The sequence below is a fragment of the Sardina pilchardus genome, chromosome 2, assembly GCF_963854185.1.
Source record: "Sardina pilchardus chromosome 2, fSarPil1.1, whole genome shotgun sequence".
In the NCBI taxonomy this organism is placed as follows: Eukaryota; Metazoa; Chordata; class Actinopteri; order Clupeiformes; family Clupeidae; genus Sardina; species Sardina pilchardus.
The window spans coordinates 14,846,987-14,865,605 of NC_084995.1; the positions used below are offsets into that span (position 1 = coordinate 14,846,987).

The 18,619-nt window shown below is 43.8% G+C and overlaps 2 protein-coding genes across 3 annotated transcripts in view; both read left to right on the forward strand.

Annotated features, from left to right (window-relative positions):
• Positions 1-9,580, forward strand: part of atp6v1h (ATPase H+ transporting V1 subunit H) — a 33,942-nt gene extending 24,362 nt beyond the window's left edge. For both annotated transcript variants that reach the window (XM_062520029.1, XM_062520037.1), the window contains 2 exons: positions 4,310-4,423; positions 8,947-9,580. In XM_062520029.1, coding sequence (XP_062376013.1) covers positions 4,310-4,423; positions 8,947-9,016 — 184 coding nt within the window. In that variant the 3' untranslated portion in view covers positions 9,017-9,580. The remainder of the gene's footprint in view (positions 1-4,309; positions 4,424-8,946) is intronic.
• Positions 9,581-16,684: 7,104 nt separating this feature from the next.
• The window catches only part of oprk1 (opioid receptor, kappa 1), a 4,161-nt gene continuing 2,226 nt past the window's right edge, over positions 16,685-18,619 (forward strand). Inside the window, exons 1-3 of the mRNA XM_062520048.1 lie at positions 16,685-16,920; positions 17,530-17,882; positions 18,219-18,618. Of these exons, the coding sequence (XP_062376032.1) occupies positions 16,685-16,920; positions 17,530-17,882; positions 18,219-18,618 (989 nt within the window). The remainder of the gene's footprint in view (positions 16,921-17,529; positions 17,883-18,218; position 18,619) is intronic.

Consider the following 18,619-nt stretch of genomic DNA (forward strand, 5'->3'; position numbering starts at 1 on the left):
GTGATCTGATGATGCATAGCTGCTGTAACTGAGTAATATCCTGCAAAGGATCAATAGTAAAGTATTTATCTATATACAGTGCCTATAGAAAGTCATCATACCCTTTTGAAATAGTTACTTTTTTTGTCTTACAGCCTGAAATCATAACCAATTTTAAAAACAATCTTTTTCAGTTTTATTCACAATTAGCTGTACAACATCAAAATAATGAAAAAAAAGTCAGCAGTTCTGAAAATTAATAAAAAAAATAAAAACTAGTATAACAGGGTTAGAAAAGTCATCATACCCCTGACTTAATACTTTGTATAGCTTCCTTTTGCTTTCATTACAGCCCTCAATCTGTTTGGATATGTCTCTATTATAGCTTTGCACACCTAGATTGGGGAATATTTGCCCAATCTTCCATGCAAAATTGTTAAAATTCAGTCAAATTCTGTAGGGAATGGCGATGGACTGCTCTCTTCAAGTCAATCCACAGATTTTCTATAGGATTTAAGTCAGGGCTCTGACTTTGCCACTCAAGGATATTCACCATCCTATCCTTAAGCCACTACTTTGTTCTTTTGGCAGTATGTTTAGGACCATTGCCGTGTTGGAAGGCGAATGACCTGCCCATATTCAGCTGTCTAGCATGGGGGCTGCAGGCTTTCCTCAATCATTTGGGTGTACTTGGCAGCATCCATTTTCCCTCCTATCCTGACCAATTGCCCAGTCCCCACTGAAGAGAAACATCCCCACAACATAATGTTGCCCCCACCATGCTTCACACTAGGTATGGTATGGTGTGTTTTGGGTGTGTTTGGGTGTGTAAACTGTGTTTGGTAAGCGCCTGGAGCTCAGTCCGTAAAGTTCGATCTTAAGGCACGTTTAGACTTGCTGTAGACAACGCGTTCGTGTACGCATCATGGCTGCCTCGCGTATTTTGCGGTCGTTTGGTGCGTCGGTCGTGCACGTCGTCGCAAGCGAACACGACGCGTCCGCGAGATGCAATACTGACAAGAAAGTAGGGGGCGATCATTGCCAAAAGAAAGTGACTGCAAGATGCATTATCGACATCAAAGCTGGGGGCAATCATGAGAGTAAACAATGGCACATGGCCACATCCACATCTGACATTAGGCTACTAGTCTCCCCCTGGTGAAGACCTCCAGTAAGGTGCGTAATGCTGCAGCGAGTCTGTACACAGGACACAGCAGGTCGCACACGGGCGAATACGCTTACGCTTGGTCTAACGGCAAGTATAATCCCAGCCTTAGTCTCCAAAAAGTTCAATCTTAGTCTCCTCTGACCATAAAAGCTTTTTCCACATGGTAGCAGAATATTCCAGATGTGTTTTTGCACTGAACTCCAAGCGCAATATTTGGTGAAAACCAAACACAGTACACCACCCGAAACACACCATACCTAGTGTGAAGCATGTTTGGGGCAACATTATGTTGTGGGGATGTTTCTCTTCAGCAGGGACTGGGCAATTGGTCAGGAAAATGGAAAAGGGAAAATGGATGCTGCCAAGTACACCCCAAATTCTTGAGGAAAACCTGTGTCCCTCTGCTAGACAGCTGAAGATGGGCAGGTCATTCGCCTTCCAACACGACAATGATCCTAAACATACTGCCAAAAGAACAAAGCAGTGGCTAAGTATAGGATGGTGAATATCCTTGAGTGGCAAAGTCAGAGCCCTGACTTAAATCCTATAGAAAAACTGTGGATTGACTTGAAGAGAGCAGTCCATCGCCATTCCTTACAGAATTTGACTGGATTTTAACAATTCTGCACGGAGGATTGGGCAAATATTCCCCGATCTAGGTGTGCAACGCTATAATAGACATATCCAAACAGATTGATGGCTGTAATGAAAGTAAAAGGAAGCTCTACAAAGTATTAAGTCAGGGGTATGATGACTTTTCCAACCCTGTTATTCTAGTTTTTATTTTTTTATTAATTTTCAGAACGGTTGACTTTTAAAAAATTATTTTGATGTTGTACAGCTACATTTGTAAATAAAACTGGAAAAGATTGTTTTTAAAATGGGTTTTGATTTCAGACTGTAAGACAAAAAAAGTAGCTATTTCAAAAGGGTATGATGACTTTCTATAGGCACTGTATCTATCTAAACGGTGCCATTTTCAATTGATCTACTTGAGCTACTTTAACAAGGGAACTCCAACAGTACTCCCACAGGCTCAGACCCTAATGCGGCCCCCTCGTCCAACCCTCACCACACCCCCCACCCACACAGAATAGTTTGGTCCTAGTAACTAGCCAATACGACTTTACCACACCCCCACCCACCTAGAATAGTTTGGTCCTACAAGGCAAGCGGACATAGCCAAGCCCAACACGTGCAACGTCAAAGAAGAAGTGCAGTTGCGATTCAATTTCCGTTTTTATTTGTCCTCCCATTTTATTTGCTTTATGTGTCAGTGATCTTGTACGCCTTCCATTCTTATGGGAAATAGAGAGAGAGAAAGAGAGAGATGAAAGTCAGTCCTGTTTCATTTGTGATAACCTCACACCTATCACATATCAAGGTGGCGGCTCAGATATTGCTGCTGACAAGGTCTCTGTTTTGCTGCGAGGACCCTTAATCCCCAATCTGAAACCCCTCACCACCCCACCCCACACCATCCCCACACTAGTGAGATTGCAGGGCTCTTCAGTGCCTTGGAACGCCTCCACGGTCACGGGGCCAATTGCTCTCAGCTGGGGAGCCAGTGGGGACCCGCTTATTGAGCCTCTCCAGAGCAATTTGCCTGCATGGATCTTGCTGCAGATGAGTCGGAAATTGCTATGATTTCATCAGGAGGAGCTGTGGGGCAGTGTGGGCAGGGCAGCCTGGCGCTCGTTATCCGCCGGTCTCCCCTCTAGTGTCCCCGGACTGACCACAACTGGGTTTATCTGCTCTACGTGTTGACCATTGCCCTTTTTACAGCTCCATCATTTGCTTTTAGTGTAAAGCACATTGAATGACCCCATGTGTGTGGAATGTGCTATGTAAATACAGTACACTTGCCTTTAGTTGCCTTAAATGCAGGGGGGGTTATGGGGTAGAGACGTCTTGCTGCAGGAAGATGAGAATGTGAATGGCAGGGCAGAGCAGACATGGACACGTAAAGGCTTCACTTGTCTAATCTGAGGTGGTGGAATTGCTGCCGAATGATTCTTCTTAGGTGGTGAAATGTATCAAATTGATCAGATTTATAAACGCATTGAAGGCTTCTATTGTGTCATTTTTGGGTGGTGACTGACATCTGAATTGGCTCTCTAATCAGGCTCTTTGCCATCTCTTTTTATGCATTTTATTCAGAATAATCTGAAAAGGACAAGCCTCTTTTTATTTCTTCAGACTAGAAGAAAACTGCCTTCAACAAAGGCATGGGTATTTCATTCAATTTAAAGTAAAAATCAATAAATAACAACTAATAAAGACGATAAAAGGTATGAACATGTTAAATTTCAATTCAATTTAATTTCACTCATATAGAGCTCCAAAACATTACACGTCTCATGGCGCTTTACAGAGTGTTAAACATTCAGAGAGATCACATGAGTAACAGTGGCGAGGAAAAACTCTCTAGAATTGGAGATACATACAGGAAGAAATCCTGAAGATGTGCCAGGTACTTGATTTAGACATATGCATGCTTAGTACACGCTGGTCTATCATGAAATATGATTAAATATCAATTATTACGGTACATTCATATTCATTTGGCAGACGTATTTATCCAAGCGACTTACAGCAATGGAATAACATTTAGGCTATTAACGTTTCGTTTGAACTTAAAATGATAATTTTAATAAATGCAGAAAGGGCAAAGATCAATTAAAGATGAAGATCCATAATGTTATGTAGCACATGCTTCTATGCGAAGCTAAGCCGGTCATTGTTGCAAAATGGAATCATGGACATATGTACCATTTTTCACAACGCCAGATGGATAAAGTATGAAAGTGTCAGACAGGCTGTCTGAACATGGCTGATCCTACTGGGCTTTTCAACTGAACCGCGGGGGTGGAGACGCTGATGACGACCCCAACGACCTTCAAAAGTCCCTTTTCATCACATAGCTTAGCATCGCCAGCCTGTTTTGTTTGCGCACTCTCAATTACCCCCACTTCTCATCTCAAAGGAGCGCACAGACAAGTTCATCTTGGCTTTTCGATAAGGCCAGGTTGACCCCGTACTTAAAGTCTCTCTTTCTCTTTCTCTCTCTCTCTTTCTTTCTCTTTCTCTCTCTCTCTCTCTCTCTCTCTCTGTCTCTTTCTCACACATAAACTCTCTTGTGTCTCTCCTTCCCCTCCTCAGAGTGATCGAGCAGCTTGGCGGAAAGCAGCTGGTGATGAACCACATGCACCACGAGGACCAGCTCGTCCGCTACAACGCCCTGCTGGCAGTGCAGAAGCTCATGGTGCACAACTGGTAAGGAGGAGCCGCCTTGGCACCGCGCCTCACCTGTCCCACCATGCACCAGGTCTACCACCTGGCTACGCTGGCTTGTAAAGTCAATGGAGTACACACACGATATAGTCAGATCAGACTGGGCAGTCCTTATGCAACTACTCGTCCTGCCTTTGCCAGAGGTTGAAAATAGTCAGTGAAGATTGCAGAACAAGAGTCCCCACTGGTGGTTAATGGTCTACAGCTGCTCTAGAGTCAGTCTTGGATTTCAATTTGTGAGACTGTAGAGGCTAATCATCCGGTTTAATGTGGAGCTGCACTCAGCGCTAACTCTCTGCGCTCTAGTCCCGTGGAGCAGATCCAGGCGGTACTGGAAAGCACTGATGTGGGTTTGGCTAGCGCAATGAAAAATCACTCTGAATGTTATGAAAAGCATAATTAAGCACTATTAAGCCTGGCAGAGACTTCAACTGAGATGTCAGTGATGCATTGTAGGTATATTTAGTGTGCCAAGTGTGACGAGGCAATACAGTGTTGTGCCTTGCTCTCTGATGCCGACACAGATGGTATGCAACTTTGCTCTGTCAAAAACGCGTGATCCATTGCTATTTTACAAGCCCATTTACATCCCTATAATTGGACTGGGGAATAAAATGTCCCATTTTAGCAGATATCTTGCACCCTTCATGCTTATCTGGCACCCACATGAATAATTGAGCTTAACGCTGATTGGCTGCCGTGTAGCCAATGAGCATTCACAACAGACTCCAGCAACTTCTACCTGAATCTCCTGCTCAAAGTGACCACGTGGAGAGGGGCGGTGATCAGATGGATGGTTTTCGTCTTTTGAAAGTTGGAGATTAGCATACGAAGCACGAAACCACAGTCTTCCAGGTTTATGGTAGCTTTTTTGTGGTCATGCACCCAACTCTTGTTCAAGTTTTTCTTTTCTCCATTCTATGTTGTCTTTAATGATAGCACATCAACAGTGTGAGACCAATGCTTTTCAGTCAGTGGTGCTAAAAGGACTGAAGACTAAGTGTTCACTTTCACATTTTAGAACATTAGAACTTAAGAAGTGAGTAGATCTCTGCTGCTACCGTTGACTGTGGCTCCTCTGCGTTGGACTAGAGTCTGGAACAGTGCCAGCCTGGTAGGCTTTGTCCTGCCCGTGTTGAACCAGACTGTTTATTCAGACATGCTTGTTTTTCATTTTATCATGCTGCGCCTTTTCCCTCTGCACTAAGTGCAAGATAATTTGTTGGGAAAAATTCAGTGTTCAGCGAAGCATTTCCAAAGCCTTTGTTCGGGCGTATTGATCTAAGATAAGAGCGCGAAAGAGACGATGGGTTTTGAGAGGGCAGTGGAGTAGAACGGAGGGTAAAGGATGAGACTGTATCATCTATGATGATCTAAAAAAACAGAATGAGCTTCATGTATGCTCCCCACTCTCCTCCAGCCCTTCAGAGTAGGACGAGCAGAGGGAGAGCAGCTAGGTTCTCTGATCTGCAACAGGGGGTTAGAGGTCTCAGACAGGTCTCTATTGTGTGTGTGTATGTGTGTGTGTGTGTGACTGTGTGTGTGTGTGTGTGTGTGTGTGTGTGACTGTGTGTGTGTGTGTGTGTGTCTGTCTTTGTGTGTGAGAGAATGTATGCCTTTGCAGGCTCAGTTGGAGATTAGGAAATAAACAGCTCTGTGGTGTCCAAACAGTGTAATGCTGTTTGCATTCAGGCATCTTTTTATGCTCTGCGTTCTGCTCATACGAGCTGCATTTGGAGTTAGTGCTATTCAAATATCATAAAGAGCCCTATTTTCCCTCAGAGATGATGGTGTTGGGCCATTCTTAAGAGCCCCATACTGTGGGGCTATCTGCCTGAACACAATCACTGATTTAAGACGGAAGATAAAGAAAAGCGAGACTCAACCGATTTGGAACAAGTCGCTCCAGACTTTATGGGTCGTGACATGAGAACGGCGCGCTGGCCGCCGGGTGCAAATATTTTCCCTTTAGAGTTCCGCAGGAGTGGAATCTGAAGTGTCTGTTGATGGCGCCAGCGTAATAAGACCATTGTGCGGCGCCAAGGGGTTTGACAAGGAGCATGGTGGAGTGAAGAGATTCATAGTGGTTTGAGGCGTTCATGGCAGTGTGGTGTGAGGAGGTGCATGGCGGTGTGAGGAGGTGCATGGCGGTGTGAGGAGGTGCATGGCTTTTTGCGGAGGTGCATGGCGGTGTGAGGAGGTGCATGGCTTTTTGAGGAGGTGCATGGCTTTTTGAGGAGGTGCATGGCGGTGTGAGGAGATGCATGGTGGAGTGAGGAGTTGCATGGCTTTTTGAGGAGGTGCATGGCGGTGTGAGGAGGTGCATGGCGGTGTGAGGAGCTGCATGGCGGAGTGAGGAGGTGCATGGCGGAGTGAGGAGGTGCATGGCGGAGTGAGGAGGTGCATGGCGGTGTGAGGAGGTGCATGGCGGAGTGAGGAGGTGCATGGCGGAGTGAGGAGGTGCATGGCGGAGTGAGGAGGTGCATGGCGGTGTGAGGAGGTGCATGGGGGAGTGAGGAGGTGCATGGTGGAGTGAGGAGGTGCATGGTGGTGTGAGGAGGTGCATGGGGGAGTGAGGAGGTGCATGGTGGAGTGAGGAGGTGCATGGTGGTGTGAGGAGGTGCATGGCGGTGTGAGGAGGTGTGAGGAGGTGCATGGTGGTGTCATTTAATTGGTGGTGTCATTTCAATTATCATTGAAACACATAGACAATAAACTAAAGAGGAAGAAGCGTTATGTATGCAGCCACTATTGTTCATATTTCTGTCCATATCTGACGAAATGAGCCACAAGTCGTCTTTTTCAAAAATGATTATTCAAGTGGGCCAATCATACCTGTACCTGCCTATAACTTGTAACTTAAAATGTGATTTTCTCAACCAGAAATCAGCCAGAAAAAGTCTGATTGTGAGATTGGTAAAGGTCATTTATTGTATGAAACTATTACTGTACTTTCCCTGCCTATAGGTTCCGGTAGTCAGAGAGGGTTGAAGCGGAGTAATCAAGGATCTTTGCTATAGTGGAGCTCAGCTGCTGTCATGGCAACGCTTTTGTTGTGGCAAGCCAGGGGAATTCGTTTTTTTCTAGGTGAAGAGAAGCCACAGCTGATGAGTCTGCTCAGAGCCCTCTCTGTGTAGTAGCATGTAGCGGCACAGCGCTAATGCAAAGGAAAGGCCACAGAATGCTAGGTCAGATGAGCACCTTTGCATGAGTGATGGGTACGAATACATTAATCGATGAACTTGTGGAAATCCCTTTGCAGTAGAGTATGCATAAGTAAAACATGTCCACTTTCAGTGCCAGTTTTACCTACATTTCTTTAGCTGGTGTCTGTCTATGAAGCGTTTGTTTTGTGTTTCAGAAAGATATACTGAGTAATTACAGATGACATTGAGGGGTTCCCATACATACAACTTTGGGAACTGCACATTTTTCTGATGTCATCCTACGGTTGCTGAGTTACATTTGAATGAGTTGACGATCAAAGGGAGGTTGTGCTTGTGTCAGTTAAAGGACTTCCACTAATGTATATGTTGCCCAGTAGAAGATTCTAGAGCTGGGGAGGTGGTGGTGTAGGTGTCGATGCCTCACCTGATCGCACATGTGTGCTATTTTAAAATGGCCAGTGTGTTGGATCCCGTCATTCATAACCTTTAGTGCTGCAGATTGGCTGCACCGCCACATTCCATGTCGCTAAGGACTGCCGTCTCAAACAGATGGTTGGCGCGAATGGTGAAGGACTTCTACAGATGGTGGCCGCTAGATTGGTGCCACAGTCACATATGCTCACTGAAGCCTTCCTAATTATGAAACAGAGAATGAATCAATAATGCCTCTAATGTAGATCTCTTTGGACTGTGTTCTTCTGTCCCATCCCTAATGGCCTCTTTGCAATATGTCTCTACACGTAAGGGATAGCGGCCGACGAGGTGACCTGTTCGATGGAAATAATGGCGAGGTGGAGGTTTAGAACTGAGTTGCCTCCACCGAAAAAATTTGATCTTTTCACATTTAATGTATTTATTATATGTATAATTGCATGGAGAGAGAATGGCCTGAGTACATGCGATGCATCAATCCAGTACATACTGAGTAAATCAGTCCAATATACAGTATCAGCACAATCCCCACCCAGACTCTCTCTATATCTCTCTTTATCTCTCTCTCTCTCACACACACAAACACACACACATAATTATAACATAATTACATAACCTAAAGCATAAAATGTTTAGTATGTGTAACGTAATTACATACACAACAATCTGTGTACAGAAGGATTCTGGTGAAGTGATGGATAGCAGAAGTAGTCATGGCAGTGAAATCATGGCTGATTCTTTCTGTTGTGCAATGAATGAGTTGAAATGCCAGTAGAGCCCACATGTCCTTGCCCACAGAGTGAGTGATGCTCTCACCCTCCCCACTGGTGTTTCTTTTCCACTGTTCTGATTTGTGTCCATATCTCTTCTCTTCTCTTCTCTTGTCTTGTCTTGTCGTGTTCTCAGGGAGTACCTTGGAAAGCAGCTGCAGTCCACAGAGCAAGCCCCCGCCACCGCCGTTGCAGCCAGAAGCTGAGCGACCGGTCCTCCCTCTCTCTCTCTCTCTCTCTCTCTCTCCTCTCTCTGTCAACCCTCTCTCTCTCTCTCTCTCTGGCAATATGCCGTACCTGTGTGTAAACATCTCTGTATATGTGTGTATGTGAGGGTGTGTGTGTATTGGCATGTTTGCAATTGGCTTGTGTACTGTGTATGAATGTCAGCTTTCACTGCAGTGAGGATTTGAAACCTTTCTTGCTCCTGGTGACTCACCCCACCTCCCACCCTGTCCCCAGCGCGCGTCCAGTTGCTGTGAAGTGTAATACTGTATTACTGTGGTTTGGCTCCCTTCACCTCCCAATTTAACCCCCCACCCCTTCTCCCACCCCCACCACCACCACCCCCACCCATTGTGATTTTTGTTGCTCAGAAGTGAACATTCGGATGGATTTCTGTGAGTGTGTGTGTGTGTGTGCATTGGTGGGTACTTGTCTATGCGACTATATGTGTTTAATCTTGAGAAGTCAATGATGAAATTTATTTATGTCCTCGAGTATTAAAAAATATGACTTGCATTCCAATAAAGGACTCCCTAGGAAACGGCTCTTGTGGTTTCTCCGTCTCTTGCACTGTCATGGTGAAATGAGTGAACGAACAAGGCATGCTGTTGCTATAGGCTGTGAAGAAACACATTGGAAATCTGACATGAGATGTTGTGGCCCCTAAAGTAATTGTACTAAGTTGGCCCCTAAAGTAATTATACTAAGTTGGCCCCTAAAGTAATTTTACTAAGTTGGCCCCTAAAAATCAGACCCTAGTCACACTTCAACTCTGCCATCTACAGACAGACAACGTATTAAGGACCTGCCTGCTTCTTGTCCATTATTTTGGACAATCATCAGGCTGGCCATGAATGCCCAAGGCTTCTCAGTACTTAGCTCGGTGTATATTATTGACATAATAAAACTGGCCTATTGCAGACCATGTCTGAATAACGATGAAATGGTGAGCTCTTTTTCCTGGGGCCTGTCTTGATTTGGGGGGTGCTGTATGATTAACTGCCGTAGATGGATCCAGGGGAAGTGGTAGCACGGCCCGCTGAGTAGACTTCCAGACAATGGGAGCTCCGGCACCTGGGTAATTTGTTTTCTCTCTCTCTCTCCCTCCCATTGATCGTCTCACTCGCTCTCGCACACAGCTTTTTCTCCTCAGGCTAACAGGTGGACTTAGTGATTTGCTGAGACTGCAGGGGATGTGGCAGCCTCTATCGGATTTAATAACACCTTCATTAATATGCTGTGTAGATAATGCTGTTTGTCCAATAGGCTTTCTTTTTGTTGAGTATCTGATTTTCTAGCTGTCATTCTGTGAAATCCTCCATACTCATTGACGTTTTGGCTTTGTGAAATGAGGCAGAAATATGAATTTGCATTTGGGCTTTGTTTGTGTGCGCTTCCAACTACTTTCTACTTCTGCTGCAGTCCTTAAGCCAGGGTGTGTTTGAATACTACAGAGGCTCCCTTCCTTTCTTGACCTTCTGTTGGAGCGCTTGTTGCTGTGAGACATCACCCAGCCCAGCCAATGGGATGATGCAGCTGGCCTGAAGAAGCTGCTCTGCTGCTCTGGTCCTCCCTCGAGCCTCTCCACAGATAATTCATTTGTTCACATCTCATTGGCGCTCTGATTATTGAAGGAGCACAGAGATTGACTACATTGCCCCAGCGGCCAAGTCAATAGTCCAGTCTCACCTGCCAGCCTTTCAGTGTTGCCTGAATCACTGATGTTTTGAAAAAGCGCAACCGTCCACCCAGACAAAACAGGCTATGTTGACCCAGAGTCATTCTCTTTCTGTTTCAGAAAGAAATCTCAAGTTTACACAGTTTCATAATGAAAAGAAAAAAAACAACTCCTGGACATTTTCTCTACCAGGTGTTGAGGTGGTGAAAAAAACATGCTCCAGTGTAACAGCACTCCTTCATAAATAATGTAATACGCCATATTTTTACATCTAGATTTCCCATCAGAGTTGTTGGGCAGTCTGGGCGGTCATCAATCAGAGGACTGATATAGAGCTCTGGAAAAAATAAAGAGACCACCACACTTGCAAAGTTGGTAGAGAAAGGTCAAATGTGGCCTAAGGAAAATGTTTAAAACCTTCTGGCTAAATCCAGTATGACAGCCGCAGCAGTTACACTAACATGACCAGCTACCATGGGACCTATTACCGGACACAAGATTAATAACAGCACATAGGTATTACACAAGGTAATGATAATAATACTGTAATAATAGTAATAATGATAATAATAACGATAAACATACTGTATTTTGCTCATTACTCAAATGATCCCTTGTGGCTGAATTATACAAGCTTTTCCGTGCTTCCTCACAAATGTCCACACTCCTGCTCAGTGACCTCACCGCCCATTTGAATGGGGGAGTGCTGGGTTGCTTGGTTCCCCTCATTGCTGCATGCTGTTATGTTGTTCAATCTTCTCAATGAAAGAAGGCTAATTGAAGAAAAAGAAAAAGATGGTCAACAAGCTGAACAAGTCACCATCTTTTTAAACGGAACCACTTGTGTCCTTTGTGTTCTATATAGGCTTGACTATGATCTATAGTAGTAACCAGGTGATAAGTGGGATAATGGCCCTGGAGCTCTCGCGTCCTGTTAAAGGCATACGGAATGAATGGACTCGGGTCGAGGAAACGCTGCACGTCCAGGAGTTCTCTGCCTTCCCCCTCGTCCATTCTATCCATATAACAGGACACCTCAGGGCCGTTATACATTTCATATGTTGTAAAAAGGCAGCAAGAATAATGCTGTCAGATCTTTTACATACAGTATGTTTGTATATCACATAGGCCTAATTGATATTGGCAGATCTTTTACATAATGTTTGTATATCAGATAGGCCTAATTGATATTGGCAGATCTTTTACATGTTGTATATCAGATAGGCCTAATTGATATTGGCAGATCTTTTACATATGTTTGTATATCAGATAGGCCTAATTGATATTGGCAGTTGATTGTTTACATGTTTGTATATCAGTTGTTGGGATGATGAAAAAAAAACATTAGAGAAGTTGACAAGAATAAGAAAAAATATGGTTTGTATGTGCAAAATACATTAAACAAGTTTGGCATCTGTAAGCTGACCTTTAGTCAGACATATAGGACTGTCCATACTTAAAACAAATCTTGATGAGATTTGTGCACCATTAATAGCTGTTTGTTTAACCTGTGCTGTGTGCAATGCTTGTAGCCAAGTTGCTTTATTATCTCCCTTAATCACAGAAGTACAGTGATGTCCCTGGTAAGCACAAGCCTCCCAATCAGCCCTCTAAACAACCAGGTTCACGTGTATTGGTCTTCATTTCTTTAGTTTCCACAAAGAGCTGTTGGAGACTTGCATGCAGAGATCACGTGACACATTAGAAACACAAAAGGAGGAAGACTCCTCAGAGCCACCTGCTTCATTCTTTAAGCTCTCTTTTGTTTTGATGTGTGCTGTGCAACAGGTGCTACTTCATCTTTTTGATGGTGCTTCCATAGCACATTGGAGCTTATTACTACACTGGCCTCTTGAGGTGTCAAAAGAATACCACCGGTAGTGCTGCGGTGCAGCTGGTCACAGCATCCATATATAACATAATCAGGCCCGAGCCCACGGGGAGCCAGGGTTGAGTCAGACTAGGGTCATTTCCTGCTCACACCCCATCTCGCCCACTCACTTCTTGTCCATCTCTTCACTGCCAAAAAGCCCCAAAACATACTTACAAGAATAAAGAATAAATATATATTAGTATATATACACAGTGTATATATAATATATATATACACACACACACACACACACACACACACACTCACGCACACACACACACAGAGACAACAGTATGTTTTCCTAAATATTAATGTTAATGAAAAAAGTTTAGGTATGCAAATGTTTCCACTGTGCTGTGTCCATTTATACTGTATACTGTAGGTTACACTGTCTGTCATGATGGCGAAAGCTTTTCATAGATGAGTGATCCCGGGGCAGTGGACCCTGAAGCCCTGCTGGCTTGAGTTAGAAGGCCCATCGCTCAAACAGCTCCAGCAACAGTGAGCCCATAAATAGTTCTTTATTAATGGAACATCAGTTGAATGGCTTTTGCCATGGGATCACAGCTTTTGATCTTTGCTCCCTGTGTGACAAACAAGATGCTGACCAAAGTTTCAGAGCCAGGGCTAGTAGCCACTTGTCAATCAGAATGAATGATACTTAAAATAAAAGATGGAATTACTCCTGTCAAAAGTCTACTTTTCAACAAGGTTAAAAATGATTTGTGATATGTCTCTGACCACTCATGCAGAAGCACTGGTCAGATTATGGGACACCTGACTCCTCCACACCACACAGCCCGACAAGATCCCTTAACTCTGCAAACATTGATTTGCACACTCACACCATTTTCCAGGGTGCTTGTCATTACTACAGCAAGTGAGAGTCTACCATTGAAACCTCTACGACCAAATGAAACCTTGAATCCTATTGTGTATCACTGGAGGATGGAACATCTATGCCTCCCCCATAAATCTTTTCTCTCAGGCAGTATTTCTCCTCTGCAGAAGGTGGAGTTTGTTTCTGTATTCTACCCAAGGCCACCCATTTTCAGTTCCTGTAGCGCATTCTTGTCTGCAGTTCTACAGTGTGTGCAAGTGCCTCTCTTTTTTCTGTGTGTATGTGAGTAAGTATGTGCATGCATAAGCTAATGTGTGTGTGTGGGTGTGGTGTGCAAACTCAATTTGTTTATTCATACACAAGTCATGCATTCATGTATTCATAAATTGTCTAGCCTAGTTTTGCTTCACGTTTTTTGAACCGCTGCACCAGACATTATTTTATTATTATGTTTTCTAATGGCAGCTATTTTCATTTCTATCAAACATAATTTAATGTAGCCGGATGTTAAAATGCGCCAAACTATTTTCCCCCTTTCCTTGCAGTGATGATTCCATGATTTTCAATATGTCTAAAGAAAATGTAGTTGCCATGGTGACTCCCTGCCATTTAGCTTAAACATCGTCCTTTCATTCTTCAAGGTTATACTGAAAGGCATCTCCTCCACTCCCACCTTCTCCTCTCCATCGCTATTCATTTCTTTCTAAATCACTTCCCAAATGAATATGTGAGATATACTGTCTGAAAATTAACTTACAGATAAGATTTGTTGTGTGTTTGTTTGTTTATTTGTTTGGTTGAGATCACAACATGCTTATTTCCATTCAACCATTTCCCTTTGAATTTTATCGAGCAAATGATGTTGTTATACAGGAGAGGATAGCTCTTAAAACTATTATCTCTTTACCAAGTATCACTTGAAAAATATATGTAAAGGGTTTTTTTCTCTTGTTCAAAACTAGTATTTTAGCTCGTTTTCTTTACTTGACTGGTTTGACCATAAGGGTTGACTTGCTCTGACAACTGGTAGATATGTGAAGAATCCTTTGTTCAATCATCCCTGAAAAGTGTATGAAAAAAGATAAACAAGAAACAAAGGAAAAAGTAGCTAAAAAGATACTTGCAGTACTTCTCTAGCACATTGTCCCTGATGGTGTTACTTAGCAACATGGTGATCCATGAAGTCTGAGAGGGGAAAGAAAAACACCTTGATTGGATGTAGCCTACCTCATGACACATATAGGCTAATAAATACATTGGGATATATCATGTGTATTCTATTCTCACTTCTCACAGATCTTTTTGGTTCTAACACAACTGGGCTAGAACATTTGTCATCTGAGCACAACAATATCTCTTTACCTTCTATTTAGTTTGGTACTGAAGATTTTGTTGTTAAACAATGAATATTATGAAAAGGCAATTACAGAGTGGTCATTGAATATCACACTTGTTCTGCAATTTTCTAGGGCATCAAGAACGTTGTTTCTTAATAATAATCCAAACGTGTGAGTCCTATCCTCTTGTTCAGAATTATTGAATGATATCACCCGAGGATGAGTAAAAAAAATCGTATGTCTCCAGTTAAAGGAGGTAGGCCTAATGTCAATTGGACATCGAGGAACCTCGTCAGAATGTTCTCAGGAATCTAAGACTTGTGCAATGTCAGTGAGGATAACGCCCTGACATCTTTGGAATATGTGTATTTGTGTTCTATATCGCAAAACATTTCACATAATATGTTTTCTGGATTGTTTTCCTCCAACTCCCCTGAAACCGGCTCTAGCCCGATGTTTAATAATAATCCAAACGTGTGAGTCCTATCCTCTTGTTCAGAATTATTGAATGATATCACCCGAGGATGAGTAAAAAAAATCGTATGTCTCCAGTTAAAGGAGGTAGGCCTAATGTCAATTGGACATCGAGGAACCTCGTCAGAATGTTCTCAGGAATCTAAGACTTGTGCAATGTCAGTGAGGATAACGCCCTGACATCTTTGGAATATGTGTATTTGTGTTCTATATCGCAAAACATTTCACATAATATGTTTTCTGGATTGTTTTCCTCCAACTCCCCTGAAACCGGCTCTAGCCCGATGTTTAAACGACAGCGTGACAATTCAGCACCATGGACAAGGTCTGCGGCAAGCTGTTGCGCATCAACCGCGTCACTCCAAAACATTGATGAACAGAACAAATAACAACACTTGCTTGGTTGAGGAAGGCCGGCCGGTGTTAGTTTGTTGTTCCAAACGTCTCTTTCTCAATCACGTTCAGAGTAAGACTCTATGAAAATGTGATTAAAATTACATGCAGGAGTTTTGAGGAGCAACTGAAATAGCAACCGTAGGCTGTCACGTGTTTCTCAGCATTTTTTTTTTAATATGCCTATTTGTGTTTGGCAATTCAATTCAATGTTATGCAGTGCTGGCAACTGGTTATGGTTGCTCGTCTTGATCGGCCCTTGCATGCCATTGCCTGGCCAGCATGGTTCGATTCGTCACGACATCTAGGGATCCTTGCGGGGTCAAGGAGATGGCATGAAATTACTCTTTCACAGAAGTGTCTCCCTCTGTGTCGTATGTCTCTGAAATTGTTCAAAGTTGTTTTTTTCTTACAGTAGGCTAATTAAATGACTGCTTGAGATAATTGAAGGTCATTCGAACCTTTCGAAATTCTTAGATTCTTCTAAATTCTTGGATTTCTATGACCGTAAGGCACTCAAGTTGAGGACATATCTATGCATGGCCAAGTACATGCTTTCCACCTGTCTTTTCAAATGGCTTGAGAGGTGGGGTAGTTTGTTCCGTGCGAGTGTCTGAGTGAGGGAGTTGGTGCGCGCGCACTTGTGTTGCCTGTGTCACAGCGCTGAGCTCTCACGCGGGAAGGGCGGTGCGGCAGGAGCGTCTGAGACGCTGCGGAGTTACTGACATCTGTGCGGAGCTCCAGCCTCATGCGTTCAGCAGTCTAGACTTCTTCAAATACATACTTCTCTTGAAACTTTTGGAGGACCTCTAAATACAAGGTAAGCTGAGTCCATGTGAAGCAAATCTTTTTGTGATAAGTTAAGTAGCCTACGATTTTGACGGACATGTTGGGTAACGCATGAATGCAGCATAATTATCTCAATGTTGTCATCAAAATGCATTCATGCAATCGTCTACGCTTTAGCCTACATTTGATCCGGTAACTTGTGTAAATTGATACTATTTTTTCATTGTTTGTTTCTTTTGTCTCATGTGGAAACATATGAAAAGAATGGGGAGCGACGTGGTGCAGATAGTTAAAGAGGACAAGTGTGTATCCGTTCACTCTGAAGAGTGTTTGCCAAACTTCACGTGGCAGCCTGATATCTACAATTACACACCCAATGGGACCTGGGCAGCCGAGCCAGAGGCTATGTCTCCAATCATCCCCATCATAACGGCGCTGTACTCCGTAGTGTTCGTGGTGGGCTTGGTGGGCAACTGTCTTGTAATGTATGTCATCATCAGGTAAGACAACCATCTGTGCCATAGCAATATCAGTCACACAAAGTTAACTAACTTTGCACAGCTATTCTGTGCAGAGTTTGACATGCATGGTCTATACCGGCCTAGCTCATGTGTAATTGCTCACACAGGCAAAAGAGCATAGATAAATTGGAAACAATACATTCAAGGTACAAAGACAAGTTTTATTCTTATATTACTGTAAAATGTATGCTGAATTGTGAGGGTTTTCTCGGAGATGCGCAGTGTCCTGTTGGAGAAATAATGGAATTTGAAAGGGTCGGACAATGAGTTGAAAACAAAGCAAAAAAAACTTAGAACAAATCATCCATCATAAAAGCTCATATATTTTCCCTTTATAATGCATTTGTAGTTACTTTGGCGTCCCCGTGTGGATTGTTAGTAAAGGACTATTGGTCATCTAAATTGATAGCGCAGACTACTAGCTGTATGAACACGTGCGCCACAAGAATAATGTAATATGCTTGGTGTTTTTTTTTTTTTTTTTTTTTTTAATTTTCCGATGAAATCTTCAGTAACCTCTGACCTTCTGTTTTTCCTGTACACAATTCACTGGTCAAATCTGTAGTGCAAATGTCTATTCATTGCCAGATACACAAAGATGAAGACAGCCACCAATATCTACATCTTCAACCTGGCCATGGCAGATGCTCTGGTCACTACCACCATGCCATTCCAGAGCACTGACTACCTGCTCAACTCATGGCCTTTTGGTGAAGTGGTCTGTAAAGTCTTCATCTCAATTGACTACTACAACATGTTCACCAGTATCTTCACTCTCACTATGATGAGTGTGGACCGCTACGTGGCGGTGTGCCACCCGGTGAAGGCCTTGGACTTCCGAACACCCGTCAAGGCCAAGATCATCAACATCTTCATCTGGGTGCTCTCCTCTGCTGCGGGCATCCCTGCTCTGATCCTGGGAAGCACTCAGACCAACAATGGTACTACTGCTAGCCTGCTCGCCACACACTCTCACCTCTGCACACCTACTGTATGCATCGTTTGCCCATGCAGTCGAATTACATTATGGTGCATTGTGATGATGCGGTGCATGATTGTGATGATGCAACTTCATTAGGCCTCGTTACTTGTGACTGTTCTGTTTACTTTGGTTTCTTTGGTAACAGTCTCCTAAGAGAAGTTGCTATGGTTAAAAAATAAAAGATGTTTTTCTCTCTTCTTGACTCCAGGGATGCGGCATAAATGTCCTTGCAGTTAATCTAATCAAAATTGATGCTGCCATCTTGTGATCCAATGCGTGTTGTCACTCTTTCCAGGCACAACAGAGTGCGCCCTGCAGTTCCCCGACCCGTACGTCTACTGGGACACTCTGATGCGGATCTGCGTCTTCATCTTCGGCTTCGTGGCACCCCTCCTCATCATCACTGTCTGCTACACGCTGATGGTGCTGCGCTTGAAGAGCGTGCGGCTGCTGTCGGGCTCGCGGGAGAAGGACCGCAACCTGCGGCGCATCACCCGCCTGGTGCTGGTGGTGGTGGCCGTGTTCGTGGTCTGCTGGACGCCCATCCACATCTTCATCCTCGTCAGGGCGCTGCTTCCCGGCGTGCCCGAGACCACCGACGTCATGGCCGCCTACTTCTTCTGCGTGGCCCTGGGCTACACCAACAGCAGCCTCAACCCCATCCTCTACGCCTTCCTGGACGAGAACTTCAAGCGC